At 40.3% G+C, this 19,265-nt stretch overlaps 1 protein-coding gene across 11 annotated transcripts in view; it reads right to left on the reverse strand.

Moving 5' to 3' along the window:
• FAM214A (family with sequence similarity 214 member A) overlaps positions 1-16,956 on the reverse strand; it is an 80,632-nt gene extending 63,676 nt beyond the window's left edge. For 4 of the 11 annotated variants that reach the window (XM_036301915.1, XM_036301905.1, XM_036301909.1 and 1 more), the window contains exons 1-2: positions 15,945-15,964; positions 15,356-15,470 (exon numbers count right to left, since the gene is read on the reverse strand). In XM_036301915.1, the coding sequence (XP_036157808.1) occupies positions 15,356-15,470; positions 15,945-15,953 (124 nt within the window). In that variant the 5' untranslated portion in view covers positions 15,954-15,964. Of the gene's footprint in view, positions 1-15,355; positions 15,471-15,876; positions 15,898-15,944; positions 15,971-16,250; positions 16,653-16,713 lie in introns of those variants that run through there. The other 7 variants (XR_004966428.1, XM_036301967.1, XM_036301946.1 and 4 more) reach the window with 6 other exon arrangements.
• Positions 16,957-19,265: the final 2,309 nt, after the last annotated feature.

Raw genomic sequence — 19,265 nt, forward strand, 5'->3', positions numbered from 1 at the left:
TTCTTGAGGAAGGCTGGATGACCATTATGTCATTGTTTGCTGCCAGAGCCTACAGGTAATGTGCTCTGTGCTCTTGCTAGAGGTAAAGTAGTACAGAAAATATTCAACCGGCCTACAGGAAATTTGAGTTTTATTTCTGTAGTTGGACAGATTCCTTCTTTTCTCTGGGCTTTATGTTTTCTCAACTGTAAAAATGAAAGAGACAACCTCTGAGGACCTTTCCTACTCTGATTTCTAGCAATTGCATGATTTTGAGAGAAGTTTCAGAATAATAAAAGCATTTTCATAGCTTGAGCTCTTCGGGATGGGATTTAATCGGTACCACCATGTAACCTAGGAATTTCTTTTTTTTTTCCGTTGCTAGCCATTCAGAATCCCCTGGCAGGTACCTGAACTCTGCAAGATAAGCTGCAAGAAAAAGCACAGGCTAGGGTTGTTATATGCTGGACTAATAATATGCCCCCAGAACCAGTATTCAATCAACACATAATTACAAAGATTCAAATTCACTTCCTCAAAGACACAGGCATGTTCCTGATCCTAACTTCTGAATAGCGAGTATGCCAACTGAAAAAGGAGAATACACACTCCCAGGGAAACAATTTGTAAGAAAGGAGTTATAAATGATGGACTGAAAAATGTCCTGCGTTGTGCTCTTCCTACTACAATACACTGAACAAATCTCTCCGATAGCCAAAAAATTTTGTTTCTTGAAGCTTTGGTGTGATAGTATTTATCTGATTGGGTAAGAGAGAAGATATGAGTTCATTCTCTCCTTAATACAGCTAGGAAAGTTTATCAGTATTGTGGGGATCTCCTTGCTCTCATAACACATGTAAGCTTGGAAGGCACAAGAGCCGCTAATCCCAGAGTTTATTACGTTTTTGCTAGCAATTATCTGGAATGAGGGAAGGAATCTCCAACTTCATCCTGTTTTCCTCCCCTGTATTTATTATAACACATGAATACTTTATAATAAATAGTGCAATTTATGACTCTGACAAAAGAGTATCATAAAGCAACAGCTATGGTGTTATATGCTATGTTAATATTCCCAAGATTTTCATAAAAGGAAACACTAATCTCTCATATATTACAAAGAATGGTAGCAAAGGGAAAACAGAGAAACAACCCCTCCAATTCACATTAGTTTACATGCTATCCCTTGAACGTCTTAATTGTTCAGAATGTCCTCTCTTCCAGACCTTTCCTCTCAATCTCTATAAATTTTCATCTATCCAAATCATAACTGCCTTTTAGGCTTAATCCAGCTGCTGCCTCTGCCCGGAAATCAATCACCCCACTGTAATTAATAATTCCCTATGAACTTGATAGTACACATTATTCTAACCATTTATTCAGTTATCAAATGCCTTGCATTACGTTTTGTTGTTAATCCTCACCTGAGGATATTTTCCCCACTGATTTTTTTAAGAGACTGGAAAGAGGAGAAGGAGAAGAGAGAGAGAGAAACATTAATGCGAGTGAGAGACAATGATTGGTTGCCTCCCGCACATGACCCAACTGGGCTGAAATTGAACCTGCAACTCAGGTATGTGCCCTTGACCAGGAATTGAACCCGGCACCCTTTGGTGCATGGGCCAACACTCCAACCACTCAGCCACACCAGCCAGGGCTGTGTTGCATTATGTTTGTGTAGTTATCTCATTTGATCCTCAAATAACCTTGAAAAGTGGGCATAAATATACCCATCTAGAAACAAAAACCAAGACTAGAGAATCAATTCCTTATGTTACAAAACCAACAAAGAACAGAAAAAGAATGTACAATATTTCCAGTCATAATAACTTTATGCTGTACCGTAAAGATGCTAGAATGCATGCAAGCGTTCATTTAACAATATTTATTGAGCAGCTACTGACTCCTAGGCACCAGTCCACACATGGGGAAACACCAGTGAGCAAATGTCACTAAGTTCTTGTCCTCATGAAGCTTACTTTCTTATTGGGGAGGGAAAAAAGCAAATAAATAAATACGGAACATCAGGTTAAGCAGTGAGAAGGAGCCTAAAGAAGAGGAATGCAGAGTAAAGAGAGAAGAGCTACACTCTTTTTTGATAGGATGATCAGGGAAGGCTTCTTTGCAGAGGTGACAACCTGGCAAAAAGTCAAATGAAATAAAGGACGCAGTCATGAGACTTGTATTCCAAAAGAGGACAGCAAATGCAAAGGCCCCACCTCATCCATGTGTTTGTGGTGACTGATGAACAGTGAGATCAATGTGCCCAAAAGGCAAGTGCAGGGAACCCTGGAATACTAAGGACTGAGGTCTTAGCCTGATGTGCTGGATTAAAAATACAATTCTCTCAATTCAAAAGAATATTGAAATTTCATCCATACTTTTTCTCTTAAATCCACTTTGTCCAAGTAATCTATTAAAAAGTTACATAGCGTAAGGGGAAAACTGCTAAACTCTTAATTATCAAATTTACATGGCCTAATTGTTTTTGTTTTTGTTTTTTTGTTGAAGGAAGTACTTTTACTTCTACCTTAAGCTCTCACAGCGTACCCTAAAACCTTTCTAAATGTTGCCCAACAAGAGCCTAACTCCATTTCTATAATAGGAAGCAACTTACTTCCTTAAAAGGCAATGTGACTGAAGAGGACATTGGGATGACAGGGAAATGTGAATGTAAACTGCGTATTGGGTACTGGTGTTGGTTGCATCAGTGCTAGATCTCTTGACGGTGATAACTCAGTTGCAGGTCCGTAGGAGAAAGTCCTTACTGTTAGGAGATACCTGCATGGTGTGATGATAAACGTTTAACAGCTGGCTTCAGAGGGAAAAACCCTGGATTGTTGCAGTGTCAATTTCCATGGGATAGTAAATACTGCCACATAGCAGACATCAGGAACCAACTTGATGTCAGAGTTGGGAAGATATTTACAAAATCAGCTTCATGTGCTGATGCCAGCAAGCTCAGTGTACACGGGATTGAAGTGTCATGATGTCTGCAACATACTCTCAAATTATAAAAACAAAAAATAAAAAACATAAGAAATCCTTATCGCTGCCCAGCTAATCTACCCATCTACCTACTTATCAAGTAAGAGATAAAACAAAAGCAGTAAAATCTTATCAATCAATCTATGTAAAGGTATTTGGATGTTACTTGTGGGATTCCAACTTTTCTGTGGGTTTGCAATTTTAAAAAATTAGATGTAAATTAAATTATGGAGCAAACAAAGTCGGGAAGCTTAAAAAAATTCTTATGGCTAATTCTTTTGTAAAATGAATAAATGAGAATTTCTTGTGTCTCAGTATCCTTTTATCAAGTGTACTAAATATGATATGGAGCTTTAACCTAAAGTTACTTTTAAAACCAAACCTCAAAAGCCAAAAGGCAATTTGCCAATAGTAAGTCCTAAAGTTACACATTCTCTTACTCTTATAAATTTAAGTAGAAATGACCCATTATCATGTGACAAACCATGATATCTCTTCACAAAAGAAAATTGGTGATTTGGTTAAAAAATGTAAAAATATTTTCAAGATAAAAGTTTTAAATGGCCTGATTTCAGATATTGATACCAGATTTTAATTCCATTCAACAATATATAAGTTTGATAAGTGGGAAAATTAAAAAAAAAAGGAAATTCCATATTAATTTAAAATGTTAATTCCCAACTACAAATTGGTTGTGCTCCCAAAAAGATAAGTTTTTAAGTAAATAATGGTCATACTTAGAATTAATATTATTAGTTATAAATAATGTGAGTTATGATTAGATTCCTAGACTAGTCTACCAAACTTTCTGAACCTATAACAGCCATTAGGGAAAAAGTCTAAATCCTAAGTCACAGAAGCTGAAGGGCCATGCTCCAAGCCCTGAATCAATCCTAGCTAATGTTCTGAAATAAAGGAAAAAGCAATTTTGGGCACTATCTCACTGCTCTAATATTTTCCATCAACCTCCTTCTGGAGTCCGCCCCGCCCCAATCTCTCTGCCCTAGTGCTGCTCTCAGTGCTCATTACAGCACGTTATTGCCCAGGAATAGTTGGTGTGCTCCAATTACCTACTTTCCCTCCCCCGTTGCATGCACATTCCAGAGGTCTAGTGCTGGGTTTTATATTGATTTCAGAGAGGAAGGGAGAAGGAGAGAGAGATAGAAACATCCATGATGAGAGAGAGTCATCGATCAGCTGCCTTCTGCATGCCCCCTATGCGGATTGAGCCCGCAACCTGGGCATATGCCCTAGACTGGAACTGAACCTGAGACCCTTCAGTCTGCAGGCCAACCTCTATCCACAGAGCCAAGCCAGCTAGGGAAAATCCTGGTTTTCTGTTCCTCTGGTTATATATTGCAGAATATGTTTCAGAGGGACACAATAGTGTCTGTTGATCTCTTATGCTTGTTTTGACCAGCCTTCCCAACAGAGCATTGAAGCACTCATTTTCTCTGGCAGGTACAAGAATGAGTCTGTGGCAACCTCCATCCCCCCTGAAGCAGGTAATAAGACCCTCACATGAGAGGTAACCTCCTTCTACCCAGAGGACACTGAATAAACTGGTCTTGCTAAGTTTTCCCCAGTTTACTACCCTTAGCTTATACCTATCACACTTTCCCACAACTTGCCAACCTTCCTCAAACCTAGTATAAAAACAGTCTGGTTTACCCATTTCATTAGATCTTCATTTCCTTATAAAGGCTAAATAAATTGTATGCTTTTCAGTTAGAAAAAAGAAGAAGAAAAGAAGAAACAAAAAGAAAGACTCATTTTCTCAGTTGTGTATCCTTGGAAGTAAAACCCTACCCTGTACGACGTATATTCTAGGTGTTAAACCATGGGTTCTCAGTCTCTCCCACAATCCTTAAGGTTGATGGTGTTAGAACAAAAAGAACTGGTCTACGGTCATACCACCCTGAACGCGCCCGATCTCGTCTGATCTTGGAAGCTAAGCAGGGTCGGGCCTGGTTAGTACTTGAATGGGAGAACAAAAAGAACTGAAGCCCTGGCCAGGTGCTCAGTGGTTAGAGTGTTGGTCCAGGTTGCGGGTTCGATTCCCAGCCCTGGTCGGGGCATGTGCAGGAGGCAACCAGTCTATGTGTCTCTCTCACATCAATGTCTCTCTCTCTCTCTCCATCCCTCTCCCTTCCACTCTCTCTCTAAAGATCAATGGGGAAAAATAAAAGAACTGAAGTTCAGACAGGCTATATAATTTCCTCAAGGTTATCTAGCTGGTAAGTGCTGAAGTTAGAATTTCTAAGTCTGACTGTAAAGCCTAAACTCTTCCTGCATTACAGCATGCTACTTAAGAAGGACTTCGTTGAGCTAATTTTATACCAAAGTATAATCTTCAATAGTCCTCAAATATGTGTAACTAAAATATACATTTATTAATCTAAATGAATTTCTAGTTGGTATAATGTTAGGACAACAAAGGAAACCTTTAAAAATAATGAAAATTAGGCACTGTGTGAATGGGTATTTTTAGACAGAGGGCCCCATCTAAGATGTAGGTGGCAGGGCTTGGAAGCATCTGCCCTCTGCTCATCTATATAAACATTCCTGCCCATAGGTAAGCTAGTCAACATATATACAGCACTTCACAGCTTACAGTTCTCTGACACATTATCTCACCTGAAGCTCTGAAGCAACAATATGAACAAAGACATATCAAGCAACTCCTAGGCGCCCATAACGCATCCACATGCATAAGGCTACCTGCTAGGTGAGGGGGGAATACAGATGTGAAAAACAGACAAGGTCCCAGGCCTCATAGAACTTAAAAGTCTGGTCTGGAGACAGACAATGAACAAAGGGAGAAAAGTTACAAGATGTGGTAAATGCTATGAAGAAAACAAACAAGACTGCTGAGACACAGAACAAAGGACATCTAATTTAATAAGTAATGATAGCATCTTACATTACTTGAGCACACTAGATAGGGTAGTCAGAAAAAGCCTTTCTTAAAAATGACATTTAAGTCAAGACCAGCAGAATAACAAAGGGTTACCAATGTGATGACTGGAGAGAAAGGCTTTTAGGCAGAAGGAATAGTGTATATATGGCCCTGAAAAGTCATCAAAAACCTAAAAGGTAGCCAGTGGAGCCAGGCCTAGTAAACAAGGGGAAGAGATGCAAAAGGCCTTCTTGTAATTTTACAGGATGAGTATCTTTTATATGGACAGAAAATATGAGAAAACGCAACTCAGATTATTGCTAGGTGTCTTTGGTATTAAACCTGGACTACTGTCTAGTATTTTTACTAGCTACTGCCATTTTTACCCAGTCCATCCTATTTCAGTTCAGTAAGAAAGTCTGACATAATCAAGAAACTATTCTGAGGCTGGCTGACATGCATGGCTCAGTGGTTGAGTGTCAACCTATGAACCAGGAGGTCACGGTTTGATTCCCAGTCATTGCGGGCTCGGTCCCCAGTGTGGGATGCATGGAGGCAGCCGATTAATGTTTCTCTCTTATCATTGACGTTTCTATCTCTCTCTCTCCCTTCCTCTCTGAAATCAATAAAAATATATTTTTTTTAAAAAGAAATTATTCTGAGTTTTCACCCATTTAAGCAAAGTCAGAAATAACCACTGACAACTTGACTTTCACTTACCTACCGAGAAAAATACTATTTTCAGGCACTACAATTTTGATTTTTTTATTACAAGAAATATCGGTATTAAGTTATTCTAAGTTTAATATTCCCTTAGTTTTTAACATCCTTAGCCTCAAATGGCAGGCAAAAACACAACACAAGGAACCTCTATGTCAATCCCTTCAGCATCTGAATTTCAGAAGTTGTATCAAACCAACAATTATTTGACAACTACTGATATGTCAAGACCCATCAATGTAAATGGATGACAGATCAATAGCAGGCAGGTTTTGATATGAGATTACAGTGCATATGCAAAGCACGCATAGCTCAATTAACGCCTTTCTTTTGTCCTCCCCTGCTTTCCTACATGATTGACTTCTTAATTTAGAAAACGTCCAATAATAGCAGTTCACCTTTGAATGTTTACCATATGCCAGCCACTATTCTAAGCACATTACATACGTTAATTTATTTAATCCTCAAAATAACCCAAAGAAAAAGTACTCTTACTTCTCCCACTGTAAAGAGGAAGAAGCGGTAAAACAGAAAATAAGGAGCTTTACAAGACCGTAATATTTACCAAATCAGTTTGAGTTTTCCTCAAGCCTATTTTTAAACCAATTTGGTCCCAATATTTTGTAATATTTTAACAAAATTTGCTGCTCCCAATCAGAGGGCTAAGAGCATGTATTGGAGCTTACATCAAATCTGGGCCAACCTTCTTATTAGCTGTTTAACAAAGGGTAAGTTACTAAACCTTCTGTGACTCGGTTTCATTTATCGAGATGACAATAATATCTACCTACTTCCTTGAGAAACTGTGAGGATTAAATAAGTTACATATGCAAACTAATTGGAACAGTGCCCGGCACATAGTATGGACAGTTTTAGCTGTTATTATCAATATAACCACCACATCCCCACCTGGGAAGTCAGCAAAAGGCTCCTGTATTTAATCTAGTCAATACTTCTTTTCTATCAACATCTATCATTTGTATTGTTTGATTTACACTGGCTAACAATGAACTATTCTTAGCAAGTAAGCAATGCAGCTAATTCCCTTGCTGTTTTTTTTCCTAATCCTTACCACTTCTTTCCTCCTAGTTCAGTTGCCCAGGAAGGGACTGTTTGAGGGTAACAGGGTTGCATTAAACGATAGGTAAGTTCATAAGCCACTGCACTATTAAGGCTAAAGCTAAATTAGTAATATAATCAGAAAGTCCATTTGGGCTGCTCTAACAAAGTATCATAAACGAGGTGGCTGAATAGACACTTCTCCAAAGAGGACATACAGATGGCTAACAGACATATGAAAAGATGATCAATGTCACTAATCATCAGAGAGATGCAGTTTAAAACCAGAATGGCTGTCAAAATAAATCAACAAACAAATGTTGGTAAGGATGCTGAGAACATGAATCCTCATGCATTGTTGGTGGGAATGCAGACTGGTACAGCCACTGTGGACAGAAAATATATCTTCAAAAAATTAGAAATGAAACTGCCTTATGACCCAGTGATTCCACTTCTGGGAATATATCTGAAGAAACCCCAAACGCTAATTTGAAAGGATATATGCACCCCTGTGTTCACTGCAGCATTATTTACAATAGCCAAGATCTGGAAGCAGCCCAAGTGTCTATCAATGGATGAGTGGATAAAAAAGCTGTGGTACATTTACACCATGAAACACTACTTAGCCGTGAAAAAAAGAAGGAAATCTTACCCTTTTGTGACAGCATGGATGGACCTGGAGAGCAGTATGCTAAGTGAAATGAGCCAGTCAGAGAAAGACAAGTACCATATGATTTCACTCATATATGGAATCTGCTGCACAAAATAAACTGAAGAACAAAATAGAAACAGACTCATAGATAGAGAACAGACTGATAGCTGTCCGAGGGGAAGGGGAGTTGTGGGGCTGGGTGAAAAAGGTAAAGGGATTAAGAAGGAAAAAAAAATAGGCCCTGGCCAGTGTGGCTCATTTGGTTGAGGCGCCAAAAGATGTCAGGTTTTATTCTGATCAGAGTACACACCCAGGGCAGGTACTAGTCGGAGAGCATGCAGGAGGCAACAGATTGATGTTCCTCTTTCATACTGATGTTTCTCTCTTTCTCTCTCTCCCCCTTCTTCTCTCTAAAATCAATTTAAAAAACAAACAAAAAACCCGAATAAATACAGACAATACTATGGTGATTACTAGAGGGAAAGGGGGGGAAGGATAGAAAAGGGTAAAGGGGATAAACGGTGACGGAAGGGGACTTGACTTTGGGTGGTGAACACACAATATAATATACAGATGATGTATTCTAGAATCACACACTTGAAACTTACATAATTTTATTAACCAATGTCATCACAATAAATTCAATAAAAAATAAAATAAATTAAAAAAAAGAAATAAAAAACATTAGGTGGTTTAGAAACAACAGAAGTTTATTTCTTACAGTTCTAGAGGCTGGGAAATCTAAGATCAAGGCACTAGCAGATTTGGCTTCCTCACTGATGGCAGTCTTTTCACTAAAACCTCAGACAGTGGAATGGGAGAGGGAATTTTCTTGGGCCTCTTTTATAAACTAAGACAGCGCTCCTTTCAGTTTTAACCTCAAAAAAGTAAAATTGTTTGGTATTTTGCTTGTGGAACAGGTTCTGCACCGAAAGCTTCAACTTAAGAATCATAGATGGCCCATGATGTGTTCAAATATGAGTTGAAACACAGTATGTTTAAATTATTTATCCAAGATTTACTAGACTTTATAGGGCTTCATCTTTCATAACAGTTCATAAGCTCAGATAACACTCTAAGAAATGGCTAATGAAAAAAACTGGTTCTCATTAAAACATAAAGCATAGCAAATTGATATTTATATTTTAAATTAAGAAGATGCTGGTTCTACTTAGATTATTGTACAATACCATAAGCTTAAGACTTTGAAACTTTGGGAACATTAGAAATAAAAAGGTAAGGTTATAGTCCATTATATTGAAATAAGTTTTTATAGGGAAAAAACACCACTCATTTAAAAATAAATATAATTAGAAATACCATACAGTTATAGCATAACATAACCTAATGCTTTAATTACTTCTACACGAATATCACACGTTAGGCTTCTCTTGAAACACTGGACATATTCCATACGTGCCTAGGACCAGGTCCAAGCTTGGCACAGAGGACAAGGTGGAGTATGTCACTTCACCTTCCCAGGTGCCCAGTGAACAACCTTGCAAACGCTATTCCTAGGAAGCTTGGTCCACTCAGGTCACCTCTTACATAGAGTGATTAAACTATCATTGTAATAACAAATCACGATATAAAGAATAAATCACACCTATGGCAAGCATCCTTTTGTCGTTTTTATGTTTTCTCAGATAACTATACATTAAAAGCCGATTAAATCTGCTTGAGCCTTAGCAGGTTGAACACTATGAATTTAAAACAAAACAAAATGGTGCTAGGTTATTGCACATCTGATTATTTCCTTAACTCAGTTGAGCATATTTTATAACTGACCAACATAGAAGCATCTGTAATGTCTTGTTTAACATGATCGAGGTTATCATTTAATTTATTTCTCTGTACCAAATGCTGTCATATTTCACTGTAACAACTATGAGAAGTTTGAATTCTCCCCATTTTACAACAAAGAATCTGAAACTCTCAGGGATTAAGTAATTTGACGAAGATTACGTAGCTAGCAAGTAATGTAACAAGGATACAAATACAAATAATTCCAAAGCCTATGCTAATAACATGAAAGAGCCATCTTTGGCAGCATTGCCCAAATAATGCTATGTAAATGCTTTAAAAAAATTTTGTTTAAGTATTTACCTGAGATAATGGTAAATATTATTGACTGTAATGAAATGTAACCACTGCATTAAACAGTAACATCTTGATTATCAGAAAGTATGGTAGAAGCTCTCCTGACTTTCACTTAACCTACTAGCAAGATTGACCAATGCTCCCCCCCCCCCCCGCCATAAAAGCAAACTAAAAGACACTAATAGCTAATAGGGTACAACACATTTTTAGATATCATTGTTAACGTTGTTTCATTATAATGTTGACGAAAAAATAATTGATTTTTAGACGGGGGAGGGGGGTTAAGGGGTGGGAGAGTGGGCACCGTCTGTGTGGAATTAACACGTCCTCCCATGTCTGGGTGGGTTTCCTCCCACTGCCCAAAGATGTGCATGTGAGGTGAATGGGGTGTCTAAATGGTCCTAGACTGAGTATGGGTGTGTGTGTGATGCATCCTGCAGTGGAAGGGCATCCTGTCCAGGGTGGTTCGCACCTCCTGCCCTGAGCTGCTGGGAAAGGATCCAGCCACCTGTGACCCTGAGCTGGAATAAGTGGGTTGAAAAACAATTATCTGCCTTGTTGTTTTAATTTTTTTTATCTTCTTTGTTTTTATTAATCTTCTTAAATATATGTATAGCTCACATTTATTTCAATGTTTAATAGTAGAAGTGTTTTGGGTCTTTATTTGAAAGTCTGGAGATGTTTCTGTGACTAGAACTATGTCACCGGAGCTTAACTTTTGTTTATTATCAATTAGCCTATGGTAATATTGGTGTTTTTAAAATATATTTACTTTTTAAAAAGTATATATTTTTATTGATTTCAGAGAGGAAAAGAGAGAGGGAGAAACATCAAGGATGAGAGAGAATCATTGATTGGCTGCCTCCTACACACCCTGCACTGGGGATCAAGCCTGGAACCCAAGTGAAACCCAGGTATGTGCCTTGACCAGGAATCAAACTGTGATCTCCTGGTTCATAGTTCGACACCCAACCATCTAGCCACACCGGCTGGGCTACTGGTTTTGTTACACATTGTTTTACTTTAAGTTGCCATTTCCAAGAACATATCCATGACATTAAGTGAGGACTTATTGTACTTTCTAGTTGCCTGCATGCTTTTACTTCTACTAGTAGAGTTGTATGTTTAGTATCTGGTGTTTGTTCCTAAATCTGTTTATGCCAATCAAAATTAACTAGTTTATTTAAAATATTATATAGGCCAATGAAATGAGTGCAAAAAAAAAAGTCATTTCAGTGAAAACTATGTTGAATGCTTTGGAGCATATTTTGATGAATATAATTTTTGTGAGCATATACTCCCTTCTCCCTCAAAACAAATTCCTATAAGACACCTATAAAATTGTGAAACATTAAAAATAATTAAAACTTTTTAAAATTTAAAAGATTCTTCCTTCAGATTGCTCTGTAAAGTCTTATTCCATGTTAAAAAATCAAAATTAGCCCGGCCGGCATGGCTCAGTGTTTAGGCGTCAACCTATGAACCAGGAAGCCATGATTCCATTCCAGGTCAGGGCACATATGGGCTTGCAGGCTTGATTCCCAGTAGGGAGCATGCAGAAGGCAGCTGATCAATGATTCCCATCATTGATGTTTCTCTCTCTCTCTCTCCTTCTCCCTTCCTCTCTGAAATCAATAAAAAAATATATATATATTTTTTAATATATATTTTTTTATTGATTTTTTACAGAGAGGGAGGGAGAGAGATAGAGAGTTAGAAACATCGATGAGAGAGAAACATTGATCAGCTGCCTCCTGCACATCTCCCACTGGGGATGTGCCCGCAACCAAGGTACATGCCCTTGACCGGAATCGAACCTGGGACCTTTCAGTCCGCAGGCCGACGCTCTATCCACTGAGCCAAACCGGTTTCGGCAATAAAAAAATATTTTTTAAAAAATCAATTAAAAAACTTTAAAAAAATTGAAACCAGATGTTCATATGGTGTGCTTTATACAAAAAAAAAAAAGATTATCTCTGAAAAATGGACCCCATTTTACTCCCTAAAAGGGTCAGATCCTAAAAGATAGGTGAATAATTAAGGGTGTTATTTTTTTTTTAAATATATTTTATTGATTTTTTTACAGAGAGGAAGGGAGAGGGATAGAAAGTTAGAAACATCGATGAGAGAGAAACACCGATCAGCTGCCTCCTGCACATCTCCCCACTGGGGATGTGCCTGCAACCAAGGTACATGCCCCTGACCGGAATCGAACCTGGGACCTTTCAGTCCGCAGGCCGACGCTCTATCCACTGAGCCAAACCAGTTAGGGCGAGGGGGTGTTATTTTTTATACTTCCTCACTTAAAATAACTTTTTCAACTAGCCAACCATCACACCCAATCATGTAGGCATAGTATTTAGAAACTCTCTGACGCACAGCTGTATCTCACTAAGCAAATGTCTCGATGTTTCTACACTAGAATTCATACACTTGACTCAGATTCTGAATGAATACCCAAGGGTTCCCCTATTTACTCTCATTTTATAGAGAACTCAACGTTAAGTCTGGTGGTTATTTAGCTCTCTAGCCCAGAGATCTAAAGCCATGAAATTAAGTGGAGGCAAGAATAAGCATATGCATATTAGCAATGAAAACTGTTGACAGCATGAGAATTTAAAAATCAAATCTAAAACACAAGAATCTGCAGAAGTGGTTTAAGCTAGAGGCAAAAAAAAAAAATCTTATAAACTTAAAACTCTCTTTAGGGCATTTCTAGGTTATGACAGAGTTCAAAGTTGAAATTCATAACAATGCCCCATTTACTATTAAAGATTAAACTACATTGACTCTATAGATCTTTTTTTTAAAGGGCAAAGAAGCATTACTATTTTAGAGGTCTGTCCACATATCATGATTACAATCGAAAATATTTCAATTATCCAGAAAAGTCGCTCATATAGAACAGTTTCTTAGACACCAATGTAGAAAATAATGAAGTATCACTGTCAGCTAGGTAAGTGTTGCCCATAACTGTGCCTTTCCAAATGCAGGTCAAGAAATCAATTCAATGGGTTGTGACAGCAATTTTTAAAAATAGAAATAGAACAGTAAATACAAGCCACATTGCACAAACTGACGTAAGTTTTCTGTGAAAAGTTTATTTCAGTATTTCTATACTACTTTGCAAAGTAAAAGACATTACTTACTCTGGGTTCTAGTCAAAAGAAATGAGCCATGGGCCTAAAGACTCAAGTAATTATTGTGAAATATAATTACAGTACCAAACTTGCAATCCCATCATTTTTACACCATAATGCTTAAGAAAGATACAGTTTTAGAGAGGAAAAAGTTACTTCTTCAGGAGTCTTGATGAATAAATTTATTTATTTTCCCTAATAATCTATACTAGTATACAACTAACATTTTATCATGTTTAGTACTAGTTTTGGCAAAAACAGAGATTGTGTGCAAATATTTTTGAACTTTTTACAACCTTAAAAGCAACTTTTAACAACAATGAAAACCCCCCAAACAAATAGCAACTTTGATTTTACTTGCTTGTTTTTTCTTTTTAAAAAAAAAAAATATTTTTTTTTATTTATTTCAAAGAGGAAGGGAGAGGGAGAGAGAGATAGAAACATCAATGATGAGAGAGAATCATTGATTGGCTGCCTCCTGCTTATTCCCTACTGGGGATCGAGCCCGCAACCCAAGCATGTGCCCTTGACTGGATCCAAACCCGGGACCCTTCAGTTCACAGGCCGACGCTCTATCCACTGAGCCAAACCAGCTAGGGCACTTGTTTTTTCTGAGATGCAGTTAGTGACCTTGGTGCCATTTTTCCAAAGTCACTGATGTAATCTAAAAGTCTAAAGAAACCTGGGATTCTACACAAACAATCTGCTTAGTAGCAATATACTTACTAATACGCCATGCATAACTAGCTGATTTTAAGAAACAGCTTAACTGTTTAAACTAACTTAAGCCACTAAGTTAAGTATGGCTTTCTCCACTTCTAGTGCATTTAAAAAACAAAACAAAACACTAGCTCCGATGACTAGAAAAGAAAATTTCTCTCTCTAATCCACTTTGGGAAAAATAACCAGTTTAATACATCTCTTTTTTAAAAATGAGCATCTAATTCATATGAGGATAAATTAACATTTCCACACCTAAATCCTCAGATTTGGAAGGAACTTTGTCATCTAGTCCAACTCCCTACCAAATACAATAATCATCTTCTTACCATCTCTTTTGGAATCAAATCCCCATCTGACTGAAAAGCCTTCACTCCTAACTACTACTATATTAAAATCTCATCTTGGTCCATGCCATTAATCAAAAGAAAACTGATAAATGAGTTTTCAGTTCCTCTGAAGTCCTTAAAAAACAGTGTATACATTATTCTCATAAGTCCTGAAAATACAGGCGTGAAAAGGAAATGACACATTTACTTATCATTAGGGATTTCAATTGCCCTAGCTGTCCATATATTGCTATATTGAATAAGGCCCTGGAGTACTTGGCAAAGTTTTAGAGTTTGCCTAAGGCACAAAAACCAGCTAATGAAAGCGACACAAATAATAAAATAGTATTTGTGAACTCAAACAGTCTTACACTAAATTTTCCTCAACAGATCAAGTTCACATTCTTAAGTTGAAAAAGTCTGTAAACCTCTTTAAAACTGAAGTTAGACTGACTTTACCTCAAATGAGTAATGTAACTCTAAAATGATACCAAGTATTGTGGCAACAGTTACAAATGCTGTGCTTGACAATCTCATTTTGAGTTACAACAGAACTTCTCTTGAAATTACTTCAGTTTTGAAGACTGCATCCTCCCATCTAGATCCTAACTGTCCCTTCCATGCCCCCTTCTCTACCTTCCCAGCTGGAATCTGTAAAGAAATAAGCAATCATATGTAATACACAAAAGGTTGGTCCTCCCATAGAATGAGGTTAACGCTTCTAAAATGGGGCATGGGGGTGAAAAGCCTACTTAAGTAAGTCATTTACCTCGGTCTGGCTTCATTTTCACATCCAATGTCCACCCAGGGTGCTGTGAAATACACGTGTGGGTTCTTTCAACAGGCTCGCCGCAGATTCTGTGGCTCCTGCTGTTAGCAAAATGCTAAAAGAGACCACAATAAAATTGATCAGGTCCTGCTCTAACACTCAGAACTTGCAAGAAAACTACTGTTAACACTTAGGCCTCTTCCTGGCACTAACTGCGGTGACAGCACCATCGGCAGGTTTGAAAGAAATTAAAACTCTTTCTGCACCGCCTCCCCCAACTCCTCCGGACCCAGCAGCCCTCTTCCCTGCCCGGTGCTCTCCAGGCCAAAGTGTCCTTCCTTGACACAGTGTCTCTGAACCAAAAGGAAGATCTATTTATAACCTGGAGGTACTGGCAAGGGGGGAAAAAAAAGACTCAAGCAACACAAGCTAAATAACCCCTTTGTAAACAAAAAACAAAAAACCCCACGCCGCTGGGAACAGTGGCACCGCCGCAGGGGCTGGAATAGGAATCCTCCGACCTGGTGCCTGGGCGCAGGAATCTCTGCGAACCGCCCCTGGCGCCTCCCGAGCGCTGCAGCCGCCTCACCTGTGTCATTACCCTCCGGCTAGCCTTCCTGCGCCGCCCCGGCCAAGTTTACACAATACGAGGGCCAGCGAGCTCAGCGAGTCACCTCCCCGCGCCCCGCCCCCCGTCCCAAGCGCACTCAGCGGGGCCGTCCGGGGTCCCCCCGCCCACCCAGGCTCTGCGCGGCGGAGCCCGAGGTCGCCCGGGCAGGTTCACGGCTGGGCGCTCGCCCCGCTCTGCGCAGCCGTCCCGCGCGGCCGCCCCTCCCTCGGCCCCGCCAGCCCCTCTCCCCACCGGGGAGTTGTTTTCCCGGCCCCCCCGGCCGACCTCAGCTGCCCAACTCGCTCTCTGCGGTCCCGATCCCTCCTCTTGGCACTTCTCAGCCGCTCGCGGCGACTCGCATCACACTCCCCCCGGAGACGGGAGGCTCGGACAGGCGCAGGGCCGGCGGGAGCGGAGAGCGGCGCGCAGAGGCCCCCCGCGCCGCGTTAGGGGACCATGGGGGCCCGAGAGGACCAGTCGGACGTGGCTGCCCGGCGCCCCTGTGGCCATGCACCCCCGCCTCGGCGGCCGCCTCGCTGCTCCCCGCACTCAGCCCCTCGCCCCGCCGACGCGCGCCCGAGCCCTGCGGCCCCCCGCCGGCCCGCCTGCCCCGCGCCTCGGCCAGCTCTCCGCCTGCCTCTGCTCCGGCGCCCCGCTCCCGGTCCCCCCTGCTCGCCCAGTTCTTTCTCTGCTGTTTGCCCTGTCAAAACACTGCCCGGGTCACGTGTCCCAACAACAGCCAACCCACCGCTCGTCACTTCCTCCCCGGCGGCCTCCGCGCTGGCGCCCAGTTGTTATGGCAACGCCCCGCGCGCCCCGGGGCGCTGGTTGGAGGGGCTGGGGTGTGGGTGCAGGTGCCCCGAGGCTGGGAGGGCGCGGGGGTGCCGGCTGCGAGCGGCCGGCGGAGCCCGGGAGGCCGGAGCGGCTCGAGGCGCTCCGGTGGCGGTCGCCTCCCGTCTGAACTCTGAGCTCGGAGCCAGCTGCAGCGCGTCTGGGACCAGGAATCTGAGCTGCGCTATTAGAACACAGGGTGACTGGGGAGATGTCATCCGAGGGCCTGCCCCAGACGTGGAGGATAATTTTAGTCTCCTCCTTCGCCGCCTCCTCCTCCACACGCGAGGCTGGCGCAGAGTTCTGTCTGAGCACCAAGTGGATTGCAGCGCACGGTGGACCCCGCGGCTAATGTGGTCAGGACAGGAGAGTGGGCAGCCGTGCGCATCGGGGATTCGGAAGTTTAAGGACAAACCCCTCGGACTCTAGATTTTCCCCAATCCTTGGGGATTTTTGCAGGATTCGGAACCCAAGCTCCGGAGGCACTGACTGTGCTAAAAATAACTTGTATAACATCTAAGACACTGACTCATGCCAGGAGGGCACTATTGACACCATGTTATTGTTGGGGAGCTGTAATTTTCTTGTTTGCTGTAACAATGTGACATGACATTTCGGTTGTGATGTTGTGTCATCACGCAAACACAAACAGATGACAAGGATCTGCTGTAATTTAAAAAAGCAATCCTAGCAAGTACTGAAGCTATTAGCTACTCAGTGAATAGGCAAAGTACAGATGGGGTTGTGAGCTCAAAACAGAGGCAAGGAGAAGTACGAAATTCGCCATGCTCTTTGGTTTCATTAGGAGAAGATTTTTTTAGAAATAATTTTGCATACAAGAATCACAACAGGGAAGGTCTACAGGTGATTTACTTTTGTCTTTGTACTCTTCTGTGGTTTCCAAGGTTTTTCAGTGAGTATGTATTACTTTTACTTCAGAAAAGTTATTGGGAAGTATGAAATTGGAAATTGCATTTTTTTGCCTCAGATCTATCAAATACATGAAATTTCTTTTATGAAAAATTAGTAATATGTTCTAGATGTGTTGATATGTACTGTAAAATTACATTCACAACTGCAATTATCAGCCTTAACTCTAAGATTGTATCTAATCAAAACAGGGCAGTCCTGGCCAGGTGGTTCAGTAGGTTGGAGTGTTGACCTGTACAACAAAAGGTTTCTGGATAGATTCTGGTCAGGGCACATACCTCAGTTTCAGGTTAGATTCTCAGTTGGGGCCTCTTTGGGAGGCAACGGATAGATGTTTCTCTCTCCCTTCCTCTCTCTAAACTCAATAAAAGTATTTCCTCAAGTGAGGATTTAAAAAAAACAGCAAACAAACAAACACACATACAAAAACAAGGCAGCCCGGCTGGTGTGGCTCAGTGGTTGAGCGTGGACCCATGAACCAAGAGGCCACCGGTTCAATTCCTGGTCAGGGTCCATACCCAGGTTTCGGGCTTGGTCCCCAGTAGAAGGGAGAGGGTGTGCACGCGCAGGAGGCAGCCGATCGATGATGTTTCTCTCTCATCAATGTTTCTATCTCTCTCCCTTCTTCTCTCTCTAAAAATCAATAAAAACATATTTTAAAAAACAGAGCAAAACAACCTTGGACAGGTAGCTCAGTTGGTTAGAGCATCATCCCTATACAACCAAGGTTGTGGGTCCATTCCAGTCAGGGCACATTCAAGAATCCACCAATGAATGCATGCATAAGTGGAACAACAAATTGATGTTTTTTTCTCTCTCTCCCTTCATCTCTCTCTCTCTCTTTATTGATTTGAGAAAGAAAGAAAAAAACAGGACAGGACATACAGGAAGGTAACATTTTGTTTTCAAGGAAATGTTCTGATGAAGATGAAACTTCTGACCAATAGTAACAGTTCTTTATATAATGGCTACAAATGTTAACTCTCAGTGAATTTGGCTCTGATATTATTGAATAGTGTATTATGTAGTTTCTTTTATGAACTGAAGTTTCACTTGTTCTACAATCACTTCTCAATTAACCTTGGTAATGGGAGACAGAAAGAACAGTTACAGATAATCCAAAATCCTAAATTTAGCACAACAGCTGGGACCAGATAACAACTATTGTAAAAGGCTTACTGGGTAAACAAGCCAGCAAGATCTGTGATTTAGTTTCCTTTTCTCTGCTTAATTTTCAAGAGGTATAAAGATCAGAAAAAAATATTGAGAGCAAAAGCTGTAAATATTGGATAATCTGGAACACAAACTAACAAATTCTCTTTTAAATAATTAAGTTAACAGCATGTGAATAAATGATGTTGTCTAAGCGTTTGTTAGACTACCTTGAAACTTTTTTTTTTTTTTTACCTTGAAACTTTTTATTGAGAATCTTAGGTCTGTTAGAAATTGGAGATCATTATGGCATTGGAAAAAGTATTCGAAAGAGCTATATTTTTGACTCATTCATTCATTATTCAAGTTACTATTTTGTTCACTCAG

Source organism: Myotis myotis, unplaced genomic scaffold (genome assembly GCF_014108235.1).
Source record: "Myotis myotis isolate mMyoMyo1 unplaced genomic scaffold, mMyoMyo1.p scaffold_m19_p_1, whole genome shotgun sequence".
NCBI classification, from domain to species: domain Eukaryota; kingdom Metazoa; phylum Chordata; class Mammalia; order Chiroptera; family Vespertilionidae; genus Myotis; species Myotis myotis.